Below are 19,552 nucleotides of genomic sequence, written 5' to 3'. Positions count from 1 at the left end.
AATGGTTCAGAACACTGTCATAAGTCAGGATACTACATGAAAACCAGCTTCAGCAGTGCACACAATACTGCGTTCGTACTTAAACACACATGCAGACAAAAAAGTTAAGTCATTGTGTATTAGTGCATAGCAATTCATGCTGTTTCAGGAGAGCAATCTCTCTACTGCTTTTATTCATTTGGGGAACCTGCATTACTTTAACTATCTCCTTTATCCCAACAGAATTGTAGATTAGATGGGGTAAATTATATTTGGGGGAGGCAACGCCTCAATTTCAAAATTCTCATCCTTATTTACAAATCCCTCCAAGACCTCACCGCTCAGCTTTAATCTCCTCCAGCATCACAACTGCCTCCCCACCCACACCCCATCCCCCACCTCTTTCCTCCTTCAAGACGCTTCATCAAACCTACCTCTGACCAACCTGCCCTCATTTCTCCTTATGTGACTGTCAATTTTTTTTCCATAATACTCCTGTGAAGCATCTTGGGACATTTTCACATTAAAGGTGCTATAATATAAATTGTTGGTGTTGAGGTGAAAGAGAAAGTTTTGTTGCAACCAGAATCAGCAATTTCCCCATTTCACTTAGTTACAGCTAAATAAAATGTATCCATTCATTATCAAATTCAATAGAAAATAGGAGGGGAAGAGAGAATGGAGAGGGGAGACATTAACACGGTTTACAACTTGCATTTATATAGCACCGTTAATGTAGTAAAGCATCCCAATGCAATTCACAGGAATGTTAATCAGACAAATGTCAACACTAAGCCAGACACATTAGGGCAGATGATGAAAAGCTTGGTCAAAGGTGGGTTTTAAGCAGCCTATTAAAAGGTGTAGAGAAAGGGAATGTCCAAAGCTTATGGCCTATATAGCTGAAGGCACAGCCACCAAGGAAGTGGGGATGCACAACAGGCCAGAGTTGGAGGAACACAGAGCTCTCATGGGCTGGAGGATAAGGAGGAGCAAGGCTATGGAGGGATTTGAACACTAGATTGGCAGATGGGGAGCCAACGTAAGTCAGTGAGCAACAATGAGTGGTGGACATAAAAACGTAATGATTTTGACACAAAATTGTGGAATTAAATCTCAAACCACTCGTAAAAGTCTCAGGAGCCAATGGAAAAAAAAAGGTAATTTTAATTTAATCACACCGATAGTTTAAATAAAAAACTAAAAGCAAAATACTGCAGATGCTGGAAATCTGAAACAAACAGAAAATGCTGAAATTACTCAGCGGGTCAGGTAGCATCTATGGAGAAAGAGTTGACTTTTCAGATCGATGACTGGAAAAAGTTAAAGATGTAACAGATTTGAAGCAAATGTAGATGCAAGGAAAGGGGGAGGGGAGGAAAGAACAAAAGGGAAGGTCTGTGATGGGGCGGAAGGCAGGAGAGATTCAATGACAAAAGGGGTGATGGCGCAAGGCAAAAGGAGATGGTAATGGGACAAGTAAAGAAACAAAAGATGGGTCTAGAAGAGGTGTAAATGAGAATAGCAGAATCATCAAAAGTTGCTGTCATGGGAAGAATTGGGGCAGAGGTTATGGTCTGAAATTGTTAAACTCGGAGTCCAGAAGGCTGTCAAGTGCCTAATTGAAAGATGAGGTGCTGTTCCTCGAGCTTGCGTTGAGCTTCGTTGGAACAGTGCAAGACAGCTGATAGTTTTAAGCTGCTTATATATTTGGTTGAGTAGGGTGCTGGATTGTTAGCTCCCCATCTCCTGGTCTTGTGTTGTGGCAACACCAACACCTGCTCCAGCCAAAGCAAATTTAACTCTTTAATGAAAAAACTGGGTCTTCCTGACAGTGTCTTAGCAAGCCTGGCAACTTTACTTTGGGGTTGCCACTGGCTGCAGGAGAGCCCGCCAGGTAAAAATTAATTTTTAAAAAATCAGCATAAACTCTGCTTTAAAAACTGCACCCTCAGCTCAAATAACCATATACCAGCACCAGTGTAAATACTCGGGTGATGAGAGACAGATATCAGCAAACCCTAGCAGCTGCGATGCTGTCCTGCTAATGGAGAAACAGCCGATGACTAATGTTCCCTGGAAGCTGTTCTTTCTCCTCCGCGGCCCGTCTCCATTAAATTTCTGCACACAATGTAAAAGCCAGTGAGTGGCCTGCGTGGGACCTTTCCGATTACCGTGTGGCCAGCTATATACCCTGTATTTAAAAGACAGGTTAGTGTGTTGAAGGAGGTCAATTTCAGCAGCAACGAGAAAAATTAGTTAAAAAAAAAAGTAAAATAAAAACCAAAGCACAAGAGACTCTTACCACAAAACAAGATTTTATTTATTTATGAACAGTTACGCACAGGAATACAGAGGTATTTGACATTTCAAATAATATGGAATGTTCGTGAAATATTTAAAATAAATAGATATCTGCGAGTGCCTTTCTGCGGCACCAATGTAGGAAATGCCCATTCCGTTGGTCTCCTGCCGATGAGTATCTACCACCGGGTCCACGAATGTCCATGACCTTGAGATTGGTCAGTCGATAATCTGACTACAAATAAAACCTATTCACAACAGCAGCGTTACGCTTTTCTATTTTATTCATTGTTGTCATCTCTTATTTCTTTAATAATAGTTATTAAATTTTGAAGTCCAAAGATATAGCCAGTGTCCTGCCCTTCGTGGACCACACTGTCTTCACCGAAATACTTGCACGTTGTGTGGGCGAAGTCAATCATGCGGACATCGACCATGCTGCTGCTGGAGTTCGAGTAAGCGTACGCACCCGCAGACTCATCAGCCGACTCCTCGGAAAGGTCCTCCGAGTACTCTGAATCGGAATCCACAGTCGAAGCCTTGCCGTCGTAAATGATAAGCAGGGAACTGGAGTAGAAACGATACGACTCCTGTTTCTCCAATACGGATTTGAGTTCAGACAGTTTCTTAAGAACAGGTTCAAACAGGTCCCTGCGTAAGTACTTCCCATTATTAAAAAACTGGTAAAGTGCTTCTTTAAACCCTTGTACGGAAAGCTTCCTTCCGTGGTACTTGTTCATGAACATGAGTTGGCCAGAGTCCAGTTGATATACCTAGAGAGAAAATAATGACATTGATCATCAAAATAAGACTGCTTTTCAATTACATAACATTTTATAAACTGGTCTGTACTTGAAAGAAAATGCTTCAAGCTTCTTGGTTGTCACGCAGTATCAGCAACTGCCAAGGAATAGCTTGAATTCTCACCCCAAAACCCAGTTTTAAAAATAGCACAACTGGTTGGACATTACTGTCCATCCTTTCGCACGTGTGCATAGCCAACTCAGGCCTTGCACCAATTTGATCACAAATCCATGCAAATCCCCAGGCACTTTTGTTCAATACCCGACAAATCCATTTCCAGCAAAATTGGTCATTATACCTTTGGATTACGAAATAAACTGGCCAAAGACAATCCTACAATTAACAGGATTGAGTCATTTCTGCTGGGAAAGAATGTGGTGTATTGCTGGTAGAAATATCTTGGGTCTACAATTCTTTTGTTAATTAAAGTACTGCACAACATAAAAAGTGGCAAAGCAAATACTGATTACAAAGACCTCACATTGTTCTGTATTACTTGACTACGACTATTGGACATATTCCAAGTGGAATGCAACATGGTGCCATTTTTCTCAAGCTCACAAACTTGGTCAATATGCTTATACCACTCCCTTAAAAGCTGTCCTTGCATGTTTAAGTAATTAAAGCCACAATATTATACAAACACTAGCAGAGAAGTTTACGCAATCTAGTTCTTTATGGCGATGTGCAGATTTTCACTTAAATCTCTTGGTGCTTAACCAAACAAGCATCTTGGTCAAGTTAAAAGAAACCACAGAGCTTAAAATTGTACACTTGCAGTACTAAAGGACACAGTTAATCATTAGTTGTTGAGAGCACTCTATGAACAAACTTGTAAATGTCCAATTGTTTTATTCCAGCTTACATTTCTCCAATGTATATTTTATGATGAAATTAGATCTGGAAATGTTAACTTATCAGCTGGTTACAAAACGCTTTCACTGCAGAGGTTTTCAAAGTAGAATCAAAGTCCGTGAGGGGATCCCCGCTCACCACATTTCTGCATTTGTTGACAGACTAGGATTGTGTGTTACTGAATACCAATAACTTTCGGCATTGATAGCACTAGTTTTCTTTTGAGTAGCTGACACTGTCTTTCAGAAGCTAGGACCAAGGTGTTTCCCCAGGAGTGTGTCTATAATTGCAAATCACAGCAATGATTAACAAAATCACTTACTGCAAACTTTCCTTCCCCTGGTAGTCTCCTAGTTTCAGTCTGCTGTACCCGGTATAGTTGTTCCATAACAGACAGAATACAGCCTCCTTTCATTCCCACCCACCGCCCCCGCCTTGTTCGAGCAGTCAGTATACATACCTGCATCCCACAGACTCGAACACCAATAACAGCTGAAGTACTCTGCTGACATTTACGGATTTGATTAGCCTTCTTTTCCTCCGAAGCATCGTCCCCATGCTGGCGTGTTCCCATTTTCAAGTCCAGAACACAGGGGACTTCATACCGGCAGGTCAAATTCTCCAGTAAAATAAATTCTGACAATAGCGTTAAGGCAACATACGGATTTTCAATACAAAAAGTTATTTAAATTCTGGTTCGGGGCCAATGTGTGATATCTAACTATGATGCAGACTGACTGGCATGTTGTAGTTTTAGAATACTGACTCACAATCCTGCAACTTCACTGCACGATGAACCCAAATAGGTCAAATATTAAAATCAGTTTTATGGCACTTTACCAAGCAAACAAAACCTCATATCTGCAATAAAATTAATCTCACTAGCAAAAGAAATCTTATGGATGGGAAATACCATCTTTCCTCTACAAATCCCTTCAAACAGAAGCGACGTAAACTCCTTCCACCATGCCCAAGACGGCATTAATAATTCATTTCACCTTCAAGATGCTCACTTCTAAATTCTGACTGAGCAGCACCTGAGCTAGGAAAGAATTGTGGCACCAACTGTTTGATTCTTAGAAGAAAAACAGCGCTCCTTTCCATGAGATCCTTTAAATACACATTGACACAAGTACTTTAAAAAAAAAAAGTTTTTATATATTTTGTTAACTTTTAACCAGACCCAACTCTTGGTTGAGGGCGAAGTGACTATAGCAAGAGAGAAATACACCAATTAAAACAAGTCAGGCTCAGTCTCCGACTGGAACTGCACACGTACCAAAATCAGTCTGGGCTCTTTCGTGGGAGGTTCACCAAGCACATACCACACCCACCACAAAAGGCAACAAGACATGATCGCTCGTATGCAGGACTTGCTCCTCATCCATCACCACCCCCAGAAATCAAATCAAGCAAGTTGCTTCAATGTCTCAACCAGCACTGCTCTCAGCATAAGCAGAGTCATGCTAAGACACCCAACTGTGGCAATACACTCTCAATAAGTAATCAAAATGTATAACTCCTTTATAAAATGTGAACCCACTTTCAGAAAATGTAGACAAGTGCACATTTTGAAAATTCAACTAAAATAGGAGAGAAGGAGCAACAGCGTGAGCGAGTTTTGTTGAGATGCCAGTGAAGAAAAGGATACTATATTGGTTTCTGTGCTTGGCATTATCCTTCATACGCTTCAGCTGTTGTTGGTGACACTTCATGCTCCAAGGATTATGCTTTACCTTCCCCGACTTCTTCTCGATACTATAAAACAACACCTCAGATTTCTTTGATTCAAATTCCTCGTCTAGTTTATGGCTACAAAGACAGAATCAGAGTTTAGTTGTTAAATTCAGTCTCTATTCTACTGAGATTTTTATTACATATATGACATAAAATGTAAATCATCACATAGTTCTTAATCTGTATACCACAAACAAAGCAGACCTCCTAAATCTGCATCTCTTTACTGGTTAAATACAAAACAGTGCTCATGTTTTAAAAAGGAAAAAAGTACACATTTCCTTTTAATAAAAAAAAGCAAAATCATGAATTGCAATTGTTATGGTATTGAAGTGGCATGTTGGAGGAAGTCAAAAGCTTCCATTTGATGTAAATGGAGTGAATGGTGTGTGACCTGTTCAACTCAAAAATTACCCTCCAGAAGACTGGCTTTTTGGGGAAGAACTGGGACACGGTTTCGTCCTGTAGCAGTTTCTGCCAAAACAGAGCGTTGTAACTACTTAGAAGTTCGAACAAGGAATGCCATAATTTTCCCAGATTATTTAACAGAAAAGTGGTACCAAAAATTGACAGCCGACAGGCTGCGCCAGTTTAATCCTTAAACGATCAATAAAGAAATAAAAGACAAAGGCAGGCAGGCTTTCTACAAGCTCCACTGTGGTGTAGACACATTAAAAAATGAGATTAAATCCAACCAGTTACAGGACCAGAGAGACCCAACCCAACCCAATAGTTTAAAAAAAAACACTGTGTTTAGTTATACAATACTTCATTTTAAAATACTACAGAATTTAAAAAAAAATCAAGTGCTTCACTTCTGAAACCAACCTTTTCATTTTCTCCTCTTTCCTGTTCTGCCTGCCCCGCTCCTTGCTGTAATTGTCATTTTCTAATAACACAGGTTTTTTATTACTCCATTTTATTAGCTTATTTTTAGGTTCACATTCGGAGTGATCTACATTTTCCAAATCAGCTTGGTCCCCTGATAATGGGTAGGCAATTAGGCATAGATTTCCTTCTTCATCTTCCTCAAAACTTACAGAAACGACTCCTACAAGAAGAGCAGAAAAGGCAACAATTGTCAGGGGGGCTGAAAGCAGACATGAAAAAATCCTTAGCAACTAGATGAAGTCACGAGATTGTACAGAGTAACAGTGACAACAAAAACAGCCTGTTTGCTTACCCAAGCCTTCAGTTTTTTTATGCAGTTGTGCCGGCTTTCAACCTAACAAATATCAAAAGAAAACTAGACAAAAGACACCTTTGTAACCTGGGAAAAAAATAAACTTCCAATTTATACCAAACAGCCCACCCCAAACACTGCACGTACATCAGCATATAATAAAATAGGAGTCAATAAAACAAGGGAGACAAAGAGACTTGAGGAAGTTGTTTATTGGAACTGAAGTTACTTTTTTGTGCAATTTATTGAGAAAAATGTATGCAATAGAGCAACATGGAAAATACTATTCCATCCAAATTTGAGGCCAATGAACCACAGTTCTCCAATTATGAAACAGATCATAGCAATGCAATTCACAAAGCCAAATGATAGAGGCTGATGCAGAATAGTGAATACAAAGCTTGCTGCAACATTCTGATACAGTGAAATACAGAATCCTGTAAAGCTTTGTCAAAACTCAGGTAAACTGCAATTATGAGACAGACAAGCCAGCATATAATCCCTTGCAAACAAACCCCATAAACTCTACATACAATTACAAGGTGAAATCAAGGAAAGGTATTACATTGCAATTTTTGCCAATTATGTTTAAAAAAACACCAATTCATAGTTCCATTTATTATTCTGCAATTCATTGTAGATGTAGTGCATCTCCCACCCCTCCTCCCCCAAAACGCAGTCAATGACCTGGGCTTGCTGCTTCGCAAGTTCATTGAAGAGGTCTGTAAGTAAATCTGAGGCCAGTCTTTGGTTTGGCTCAATAAGATTACAAAGAATTTGGTTCAGCTGTTGTTGACTGCTGCTTCAATCCTAACTTCGGCTTTTTTTTTTGGAACAGTCCAACAGCAGCCTGAATGGGTCTTTTGTCATCCTGCACGACTGCCAGACAGAGCATTCTGGATGAAGGAACCCGTAGTTCAGAGTCTCAGCTTCGTGCACTGAGCAGCTGGCCATGGAGTAAACGTCAAGAATGGACCTAACCAGGGGGTGGCGGAACGGAACCCAGGTTGTCCTTCAGACAGACAGGCAGGGTTAACTAAAGGAAGCTAGGACAAGGCCTCGGGCTTTATTCTGGAAAAGAAACATGAGGGGACGAAGAGGAGCTTTGAGCCCCACCTCCCCCGAAGCACAAGATAACACATCCCTAAAAGAGAATTCGAACTGTACATCAAGCACAAGTTTTACATGTTAATATTAACCTAAATTACTTCTGTTACTCAAACTTAATTTTACAAAATTCTCTTTAGCGATTGCTTATCTAAAAAATTCATTGCAACAGGGTTAAAAGCTTATGTCTTTCTGAAAATATACAACTTAATCTTTCACATTAAAGCATTCCAAATTACTGTTAAGGAAAATAAAACTACACCCCACACCCCAGTACTGAGCTTAACCTATTCATTTCACATTACTTTAATATTCCAAATACTGATAAGAAACTAAATCTGTGAACATTATTTCCTCTACAGTTTGTGCACATTACTTTCTTCCCTCTTAAAATGAAAACTGCATGTGAGATTGCAACATCCAGATGTCGTCACTTACTGTACTAGGAACTTCCCCAACTACAGCCTACAACAGAACTGGCTGACTCACACACCCTGGTGGAGCTAGTTGTTCCAGTCGGTCCCGTTCCCTCTAGATGAAAGGCGGCCGGCTCTGAATACTGCTTTTCCAGCTCTTACCTCAACTTTAAAAAGCCTGCTAAAGCCTACTGAAATCGTTAGAGAGAGAAAAACTCCAGCGGTTTCATTTACACTTCAATTTAAGAAAAACATACAATTTTGCAGATCTTTAGAAACTGCATTAATTTATTTAAAATCGACTTTATGTTCAAGATCAAAACCTAAAAGCAAACTTTACAAATATTTAACATTTGCTCCACCTTGGGTGAACTTACCTCCATCAGCAGAGCCACTAAAGCATAGCAGAATACAGGCTACTCAAGCGTCACGCAACTACACTGCGATCTAGCTGGCAACTGGGCCCCACCTGTCAGATCACGGCTTTCATCTGATAGATTTGGAAGAAAAACAAGAAACAAATTTTCTTCTCCCCACCCTCCCAAGATACCCCAACACCATTACAGACTTTGTACAAGAGCAATGAAGGAAAGAAAACTAAAAAAAAACACAGAACATGTATGCATTCTCAGACTAGAAAAGGTTTTTGTACTTACCTTTATATTGTGGTGTAAACCGGCGCATCTCTGGAGGCAGTGTTTCGTAAAACTGGTGTTCCCGTTGAATGAGGGGTTTGCAAATGGTCTTGTCATTAAAGCGAAGGACACAAGAATGTCCTCCCACCTGGTGAACAAACGGCTCTAGGAGGACTCCCTTTGCATAGTTCTCCACTTCCATTGCTCCTAGTGCTGGGCTCATCCTTAAAGCACATTAGACAAAACACGTACAGCGGGCTGTAAGAAGACTATGGCTATACCAAGCTGCAGTTTCTGTTCCCTCGGTGTACTGCCAGGATCCTGCAATAACAATGAAATTCCCAAGGTTTAGCTTCTTCCAACTACACAGCCAATATAATTCCCTCTTGAAGCACGCCAGGCAAGCATTCCAGTAAACAATCTCTTTAGTTAGCTGAAATGCAACTGAGCTGAAACACTGGGAAGAGCAATGAAATACTGAACTGTGAGGTCACACACACAAAAAAAAACTGATCCAATTATATCCCTCCTACGTCACAAAGTGTGACCAATTGACAGACACTTACTTTCAGTGGGAAGGCGGTGGCAGCGAGCCAAACAGGGAATGAGGGGGCGGGGAAAGCTGCAGAACATTGCTGCGCTCAGCTGCTTTCCATCCACTTCACAGCATTTCCTTATCGTGAAAGGATCAAAGTGCAACATTAATGCACTTAAACAATGCACACAGATCTAAGCTATCCTGAAAAAAGGCAATAAGCCTCAAGAATTTTTATCAAGATTAGTGAAAGATTAAACTAAAAAAGATTACTAATGCGCAGGATGCTTTCTCAGATCTAGAAGTTATAAAGAGATGAGCAAACACAGATATTTAACACTTCAGTAATGCAGAGAGCAACTCTGAGCAAAATCAATGTTTTGTGCCCTTCATCTTCTTCCAGCCGAAACTGGCAAACCTGGTCCTAAAGGGACTGGTTCCCCATGATCTTGTTGAATGGCGGAGCAGGCTCGAGGGGCTAGATGGCCTACTCCTGTTCCTAATTCTTATGTTCTTATGGAAAGGTCTCTTGCAACTGAACTGAACCCTGCTCTTCCAGCTGGGAGCCTGGTACTTCAGTGCTGCAACTACCAGATTTCGGCTCGTTGTTATAAAAGACTAATAACCATAGTATTTCATTAACTCCCAACACTGCACAGAATAAAAGCAAAAACAAATGGTCGAGAAGATGCCTTGTTACAGTCAGCTTTTAACCACTTCCTGATTCTACAATTATTGGCAATTATTTTCAGAAATCAAACTTAATTTTTAATGACTTTAATAACTGCCAATACAAGTCAGGAGACATGCTCTGGTGTTGTTTTGCACCCCCCCGAACAAATGCTGTAATTTTTCAAAACTGCAACCAGCAATCTGCGTATCCTCAAGTTTGCACCCAGTAAAATTAATGTAGCAAAAGTTTAAATATACAACAAAAATCAGCAATGCAGTCTGTGCATCGTAATAACATTAGTAGGCATTCAACAGGCCAAGAGAAGATAAAACGCTGCTCCAGAATCGATTAAACAAACTAACAGCACAAAATCTCAGGAGCAGTATGGGTTCTATAATGCAAAAATTCAGCTGTGTGCTTCAGCTACCTATTTGCCTCCAACAAGTTTGCTCTTAAATGATCTATTTACAGCTGTGGAGGGAGCAAAGATCAGAGACATCACTCCACTTCGCAGTAAAAGACAAAGTTCGATAAACTTTAGAATTCAGATCCAGCTCTAGTCGAAGACAAAGGATTTCACAATGAACTTAGACACAAACAAGTAGCACCATCTGCTGAGTCACGAGCTAATGAATCTCATTGCTGAATACTAATCTCGGCGAAAACTAAAGGCCACAGCCCCTGCTGTCTAAAAAACACGCCCTCGCAGCAAGAAAACAAGTCACATTACCCGCATACCTCAATGATGAAACCAACACAACCACCACAGTCCACAGCAACATACATTCCTCAACTACAATTCGAACGTGATTAATGGGTACGAGGATGACCAAATGGCAGACAGAACACAATGGTCCCTGTGCTGCTGCCCAGGGAATACGGAATATATACAATACAGCTGGTTAGAGCTGATAATATTGAAGGTTGCAAGAATGCAACAGATTACCGACTTTTTGCTTCAATGTGTTTGAAGTGTCAGAAACATGTCGAAAGTTTTACATTCGTGAGAGGTTTTTAGTTGTGATTGTTTACCTCTTTCAGGCGCATAATCGACCCAACTCATTCCAACCGATTTAACAGACCAGTTCATGACTCAGCAGGTTTTTTTGAAGCCTTAAAAGACTAAAATATTGATGGGAACCACTGTACCGTATACCTGGATGCCAGCAGACGCAGATCATATCTCTGCATTTCAAAGGACAGTTGCTAATCCCAATCCAACTTCAGCCATTTAACTTCTCCTCCCCCCACCACCCCCATCTCGTCATCAAGAATCTAATTATTTGAATGAAGATTGCATCTTCAAGTTTTCTTGTTAATCCCAATCCTGCATTGAAGGATTTCATCATAATGAGATCTAGGTAATTCCTGACCAAGAATGTTTTCCCTCAAGGCTTTATATATCGTCAAGGATCTGTCAATAAGTCTTTACGTACACCCAACTTTCTGCACAATATTGCACGATGGTGACAAATGCAAAAAGCCTGTTTTCCACCATGTTTAATGCAATGGAGCATTGGATTCGTTTCTGTCACTGGCCCTTTTCAAGCTAACTTTCCTTCTGAAAAGTCATTGTGGCTCGTTGACAGTTTAATGCTTCTCTGGTACTTTGCCCAAGTAGACAAGGTCATAAGCAAAACAACAGGGCCGTTTTTTCTAAGCCTACCTCAGGTAACCTTACAAAGCAGACTGTGAACAAACCTACAACGGGGAGTGGCCATTTTCTTCGTAACACTAGCGTGATGCTACTATTGGACGATAAGCCAGTTACTGGGATGAAGTGTGAGGATAGTTATGCAGCATGAGTTCAACAGAATTATTTGAAACCGTGAACAATGCATTCACACTGAAAAATGAAATCACCAAATTGTACGAAGAATCAAGGTACTTTGCATGGATACGAGTACATGCAAACCTATAGTCCACACAAAACTCAATTTAATGGCATAGCCAAGTTATCCAGAAGTCAAAGCTAACATTAGAACAGCTTTAAATAAATGCCAAATGTGGTTGCAGTTCATGGCTTCAGGATGGAACATAACATTCCATAAGATTAACAATTTTACAAATTATGATACTTAAAATGCTGTTTTGAGTTAGTTTGAAACAACCTTGTGGTACAAGTATACAAGGCTCTGGCAAATACAGCTAATTTGCTAATACCAAATTGGTCACAAAACTTACAACTATATGTTTTCCTTCTACACCCTCCCCCAATGGACTGAGTTGCCCTATTAACCTTCAAATAGGATAGCTTATAAACAGGGCAAGGACATTTAAAAAATTTGCAACCACCACCATCATTCCCCTTCACAAATCTTCTGCTGTCATGATCAATTAACAGCCAATGAAATTCCAACTATTTGATGAGATGAACATTCTTCAATATTTACTGAGATCTTTCCATCAGATCAGCCAAACGAGACTTCACATAGGTTCAAAGAATCATACAATACAGGCCATTCAGCCCATTGTGCCTGCTCTTTGAATTAGTCCCACTCCATGGCTCTTCTTTCCCCATAGTCCTGCAAATGTTCCCTTTTCAAGTATTTATCAAATTCCCTTAGACAGATACTATTGAATCTGCTTTCACCACCCTTTCAGGCAGTCGTTCTAGATCAGAACTCACTGCGTAAAACAAACTTTCAGCTTTTCTCTGTTTCTTTTTGCCAATTATCTTTAGTGTATGTCTTCTGGTTACCTGCCCTCCTGTTGGTGGAAACAGTCCGAGTACCTGGAACTCTCCAAGATACATAATATTTAGATACCAAAGAAGCAGACAGTGACTAGAACAGGGTGGTTCTTAGCATCACTGTGGACACCATGGAACAGATTACCAGGTTGTACAAGGGGCGATCAAAGCGGTAATGTGGGGATGGACTACTAAAGATAGGGGATTGGTAGCACTGGGAGATTCTATTTGCACTAGTACTGTAGACATGTCTGGGTGAAGGAGTTAATGGAACGGGGGCAGAGGGAAAATAATCTTGACTGTTGCAGCGGATTCTCACCATAAGCCCAGTGGCTGGGTTCTAACCCAAGCTTGGATTTCCACTTGGCCTTTGTAAGGCATGGGGGTCTCCATCCACCTCTTACAAGGCCAGTGCCGCAGACTGGACTAGGGGTAGGAACACCAGCGGTAATGGATGCAGAATATGAAAGTGTCCTACTTTATTCCTGTTTCTCTCTCCACAGATGCTGAGATTTCCAGCATTTTCTGTTTTTATTCCAGATTCCAGCATCCACAGTATTGTGCTTTTGTCCTACTTTATTGTTGCCTGCAACAATTCTAAAATTTGCTGCACTCATTAAGTACGGATGAGGGAGACCATTTGGCCCATCTAGCTCATCCATTCTCCGTCACAGTGTCTAACTGCCTTTCGAATGATTCCTCAATATTGGCCTCCAAAAGACCATTCCAGATACTGATCACTCTGAAGTGTTGCCTGACACTAGTCCTGAATGTGTCTTATACCAGGCTTCCCTCCATCTTCTGGTCCTACAATGGTGGTTTAATCTGAAACCATGCTCCGATTACATCTCGCTTAGTCGGGTGGGAATTCAGATCTGCGATACGCTGAACACCATTACACAGATGTTAACCCAAATGAAAATAGCACACACGGGAATGCAACACTAGCTCACTACGCGTCAGCTGTAATGCTTCCATTAAATCTCCAGTATGACAATTGGAACCCTCACAAAATGTCAGACAAACTCAGAATTCTAAATTTATGCATTCTGCTTTTGACACGAGATTAGGGAATGACTCATGGTCACAAAGAAACATTTTAAATGATGCACCACACATTGTACCATTAGGAAACCTTGAATGGACTCAAGCATGCATGTTTTGATATTTCTTCAGAGAATATTTAGGTATTTGGAGGAGTAAAATACAAAATTATTTGAACAGCTTCATTTGATGCGAGCAAGCAAAGTGATTCTTTATCCCGTAGGAGTGAAATTCTGCTGTGATGAAAGTTTAAAATTAACCACACACCTATTTAGCACAGAATCCAAGCAATAGTTGTTCCTACCCGCTACATAACTTAATACTGTGTGACACTCCAGTTCTGGGGGTTTCACTCAATGATTGCACATTAGATATAAAGTCTGGTATGCGCTGGATAGAAAAAGCTATAAAGACCCCAAAAAGAAAAAAAAATGCACAATGCATAAACTATACGGAAGGTAGGCAAAGGTAAAAATAATCCTAAACAGAATACAATGCTTAGCAATCTAGTAAGGAGGCCTTTTGGTGTAGGAGACTATAATCAACTATAGAAACAAATCAATACAGTAACTGCAGGGGTGAAAATACAAGTTCTTGAGCTGTATCCTTAGATAAATATGATGCAACATAATCAGTAATCACCCAAGAACAGATTTTGTTGCTGCAAGTGGGCAATGATCACAGGATAAGAATCAGAGAAATGCTTTTGGTATGTTAAATGTTCTTTTGGCACAAAGTCTAAATAGGCACCAGTAGCATGCACTGCTTTTTCAAGCTTTGTTTTTTGGGGGGAGGGGAGGGAGGGGAACAGTGATAACACAATGGGTTTCTTAGGAGTATTTCACTTAACGTACAGAATAAATTTCAATGGTAAAACATCTTTTCTATTTAAAAGACTAAGGGACTGCTTGTGACAAAACTTTGGGATTTGAATTTACTAGCCAACTGTATGAGCAAAAAAGTTATACACTAAATCTCACGTTTTACTGGTTAATGATATTCATTTGGATATAAAATTCAGCATTGCTTTCAAATGGAAGATACAAGCAAATCTGTACAGGATGCTGGGGTAAAAGTGGATCAGCAACCGATCAAACCATTTTAAAACATCAAGTACAGAGAGGAAATTTGAAATGTAAACAAGCTTTTGGGAGCTCAGAGAGCAATGTTCATCACCTGCTCACCATCTGTCAGTTTTATCCACGCAATGACAGGAGGTTCCTTTCAAATGTATACCGAATTGCGAACTATATTTACATCTAAATGAATGGTTGGGTGCTAGTGGCTGCTGTCAAATTAAAGCGTCAGACAACTCACCCAAGAGAAGTTAAGCAGGAATACGCATAACACGCTGAATGCAGAACAGGTTTTTCATAAACCACTGCTTTACCCTACAAATAATCATTCTGCAAAGTGCTAAACCAGTTTCCTGTCTGAGAAAATTTAGCCACGGGGAAAATTAAAACTGCAAAAATTTAAGTAAATAGAAAAAAAAAAGTGAAGCCCAAGCCCGAACATGTTTGGATTATTATTTTTCCAGCCACTAAAACAGGCCCACTGAACAAAAATTGAACATACAATTGTGTTTTGAATTGGATTACAAATGATTAGTGCAATGGTTTAATTCAAGTTTCAAGTGATGATCATTTGTAAAGCACTATTTTTCAGTAAATACTTTTTTCTTGTCAGCTGACCACACAGCTGGCACCATAAACTTGAAGAAAAAAAAACATCTTCCACATGGCAATATGAAGTACTATTAAAATAAAATTACTTAATTCTAAGAAAAAAGCAAGTCAGCTGATGGAACTGGGAACAGCAAAAAGGTCACAAAAACAAATTACACATGTTTGGAATGGAACACACAAGCTATTCTACCAACTCTGCCTGAACTTCACTTTTATGATCCAATCAGCCATTTAAATCCCTGGTATGTTGCTGTCAACATCTTGCCCTTTCGCCCAAATCATCTACACCAGCTCCTAATGCAGGCAGGGGTACTTGTACTTAGCCGCAGGAAATATACTTTCCGTCACTTGCAAGTGATAAAATGGCTGCATCCCAGCCATATACGGTCTCAGCCAGCCTATGACACTTCCACAAACTTTACATGAGTGGTTCAGGACTCATTATAAGCAACGTCCATCATAAACACTTAATTGCAAAACAAGGCTGGTTTAACAGTTCCACAGCTGTATTTTTGATAAAGCTAAACAAATGACTGAATTAATTGCCACACAATCTAAGCAAGTGTAATCCAACACCTGTTCATGGGAAAACAAATCCAGCTTTATTAGATGACGATTGCAATGGGAAATTAAATTCCCCTTTCGGATGCTGACAAACCTACTGTGTCCCACATTTTCTGTTTCTATTTTATAACTAAAAATGCCGAAAATACAATCCTTCAGTAGACTGTCAGCTTCCTAATAATTTTCTTGACAGAAGACAAACAAAATGGATTACAGTATTAATAGAACTAAATACAGTTAAGACAACCAGAAATATCCTCAACAGGATTAACATTCTAATCAACGGGTCAGTTTATTAACTATATTGACAAATACCTTATGGCCTTGAGAGAGAACGCAAGAGCTATTAAAATGAGCAAGGGATCTACTGCATGAAATTGTACAGAAGATAGCAAGTTTCTTGGCATTTATCTAAAATAATGTAATATGCTGAGGTCCGGATTCATTTTGCACCGAACAATGAAACAACTACTTATGAAATTCTCAGGGAGGGACCCAGAAGGAAATGGCAATGGGTTACAGGTAGCCATCCCAGTTTCTTGAGCTTTGTTCTCAGTTCCCTCGATTGAATTACCATTCCAGCAGCCTTTCTAAATTGCAGCTCACTGAAACTACAAACTAAACACAGACCCACAGAAACAGGTCACCTCCAGAGCAGGAAACTTGCACAGCAACCGAAAAGGTCTCTCCCTCCCCACCTCAAACATCTGATTTGATTATTAGAAACACGAAACCAACCAGTTAGAAAGGGGATGCGATTGGTTTCAGTATATGATCAGTGAAAAACCAATCAGAAAACTTAGATATGAGCCTAGTCAGTCACTGTTCCAACATTTATTTTCACAATTTTTCTTCTATCTTCTGAAGACACTAGTCTTGCTGAGATATGATTTCACAGATGCCAGCATTCTCCAATACTTCACCCAGACATTCACAGGTGTTGCTGGACAGCATACTGGAGTGCGAACCTGGCCCGATTTCTTCCCTAACCCCAATGTGGATCCCGCAGGCGAATTGTAGCCACCAACAACTACCTTGGCTAAGATCAAGTGACACGGCATTGACCAACAGTTAAACCTTCCAGGTCATATGATTTAGTATGACACCTTGTGACGTCTAATCACTAGGGTATCAAGGGAGCTGAAGTCTGTTTTATTGCAGATAAAGCAGGTGGATTGTAATATTACCCATTCTGATGCCAAAATTCTGACATCATATGAACTGTTTGGTAGACCTTTCTTACCATACAAGTCTTGATTGTTCAAAAGCCCTTGCAAAGATTTATTATCCAAAACAGTGTCCAGTCTGTAGTGCTAACAAGAGCTGCATCAGAGATTGATGGGTCAACAAGCGTAATAAATGTTGGCCTTGGCAGCGACACCCACATCCCATGAACGAATTAATTAAAGAAAAGTCCCTTTAGCCTCAAACTGCAGAATCCTTCAGGATGCAAAACAAACTTAATGTAGCAAATTGCTTAAGATATAGATGCTTTACACAAATCAGCTATCTTATTTTGATAATTGAAATCTCCTGAAACAGAAATGCCTTGAATTGCTAGTCATTCACTTTGGCACAATAGTATCATATTTTTGGAAATTGCAATTTCAGATTGTTCCAATTCAACAGCCCAAACAAACTAGATGCTCAGGTACATATTTAATAATAGAAATGCTATAAATCAATTTTGATAAAACTATAGATCGAACTGTGGGATAACTATGAACTTGAAAAGAAAGACTTGGATTTTATATAGTACCTTTCACAACCACCGGACGTCTCAAAGCACTTTACAGCCAATGATGTGTAGCTACTGTTGTAATGTAAGAAACGTGGCAGTCAATTTGCGCACAGCAAGGTCCCACAACAGCAACGTGATAACGACCAGATGTTTTTGTCATATTAATTGAGGGATAATATTAGCCAGGACACCAGGGATAACTCCCCTGCTCTTCGAAATAGTGCCATGGGATCTTTTACATCCACATGAGAGAGCAGATGGGACCTCGGTTTAATATCTCATCCGAAAGACAGTGCAGCACTCCCTCAGCACTGCACTGGAGTGTTAGCCTAGAGTGGGACTTGAACCCACAAGCTTTAAAAGTGGTGGAATCCAACACTTGACCTTTCCACTTGCACTCGATACTTCCATTAACCATGTACAGAAACCGATACGGGCAAATGAACTTTCCTGTCTCGACATTAGCTTCTTTAGCCACAAGCCGCACAAAATTATAAGAAAACTGCCAATAGGTTTTGAAACTACAATAGTTGAGGATATGATACAATTTTAGTGAACTTAGCTTAATAACCAAGAGACAAAACATTTCACATGAGTTAGCAATTATTTTGACGATACAAGGGAGATTCTACCCAAGCAGCTACCAGGTGAGCGAGAGCACAACTGTAAGGTTACACATCAATGCTAAGATTACTTGTAAATTTAAAGAGATTTTTTAAATCTCCCTTAAAGTAATAGAAACAAGCAACTAAAATATAGTAAGTGATTTTCTGCAGTTATACAAACAAAAATGCAGCTGGCAAAAAGCTGCAAGCACTTAGCCTGTGCTGATCTAATCTTGAACAGCTTTGATAGTTCGGAGAAAAAGTGCTCTCTGGGGGCCAAGCAGATTTTTCGATCAAAGTCCCATTTTTAGGCCAGTGGTGTCGAAAGTTACCAGATTTTGTTTTGTTGAAAGATACAGATCACATTAGACAAATACATTTCTCTTTCATTATAAGTATTACAAAAATGTTTTTAGTTCCACTCCTGTAAAAGTCACACTTCACACTTCAGTCTACAAGTGGACATTGATATATTAAATGTAAGATTTAGGACAGAGAGCAGGAGAAACTTTGTTTTTCCAAAAAAGAGAGGGTTGAGACACTGTGGAATGCACTCAGTTAATAACTGAAGCAGAGACCATATATACATTTAAAGAATATGGTGGGATAGATGGTTGAAAAAAGAGGGGAATAAAGGACTGGGAAAAGAGCAGACACATGGGATTAGAACTACTGCTCCTGTGGAGCATAAACACCAATGTGCATCGGTTTCCATTTTGTGATTTCTATGCAATTCATAAAACAATTATTGTAAAATCCAGTACTTAACAATTAAGTTGTTCCACATCGAATTATTACAAAATCAATGATAAAATGCTTTCAACTTGGTACCGATACAAATTCAAATAGTACAACTCAAGACAGGTTCAATCCCAAGCTCATCTGCTATTTGCTTCATCTTAATTATCCGCTTCAAAAATTACTGACGGACACCAAGAGGAGTGGAGGTACCTCGACGGTTAAGGCAGGAAAGAGAAAACACAACACACA

At 39.8% G+C, this 19,552-nt stretch overlaps 1 protein-coding gene across 2 annotated transcripts in view; it reads right to left on the bottom strand.

The window, feature by feature from the left end:
- Nucleotides 1-2,278: 2,278 nt before the first annotated feature.
- LOC139277311 (inositol hexakisphosphate kinase 2-like) overlaps nt 2,279-19,552 on the bottom strand; it is a 31,595-nt gene continuing 14,321 nt past the window's right edge. For both annotated transcript variants that reach the window (XM_070895605.1, XM_070895606.1), the window contains 5 exons: nt 9,042-9,341; nt 6,508-6,730; nt 5,594-5,754; nt 4,403-4,578; nt 2,279-3,056 (listed from right to left, as the gene is read on the bottom strand). In XM_070895605.1, coding sequence (XP_070751706.1) covers nt 2,565-3,056; nt 4,403-4,578; nt 5,594-5,754; nt 6,508-6,730; nt 9,042-9,243 — 1,254 coding nt within the window. In that variant the 5' untranslated portion in view covers nt 9,244-9,341 and the 3' untranslated portion in view covers nt 2,279-2,564. The remainder of the gene's footprint in view (nt 3,057-4,402; nt 4,579-5,593; nt 5,755-6,507; nt 6,731-9,041; nt 9,342-19,552) is intronic.

This window comes from Pristiophorus japonicus, chromosome 12 (genome assembly GCF_044704955.1).
Source record: "Pristiophorus japonicus isolate sPriJap1 chromosome 12, sPriJap1.hap1, whole genome shotgun sequence".
Classification (NCBI taxonomy): domain Eukaryota; kingdom Metazoa; phylum Chordata; class Chondrichthyes; family Pristiophoridae; genus Pristiophorus; species Pristiophorus japonicus.
This window is presented reverse-complemented; position numbering and strand designations above follow the sequence as displayed.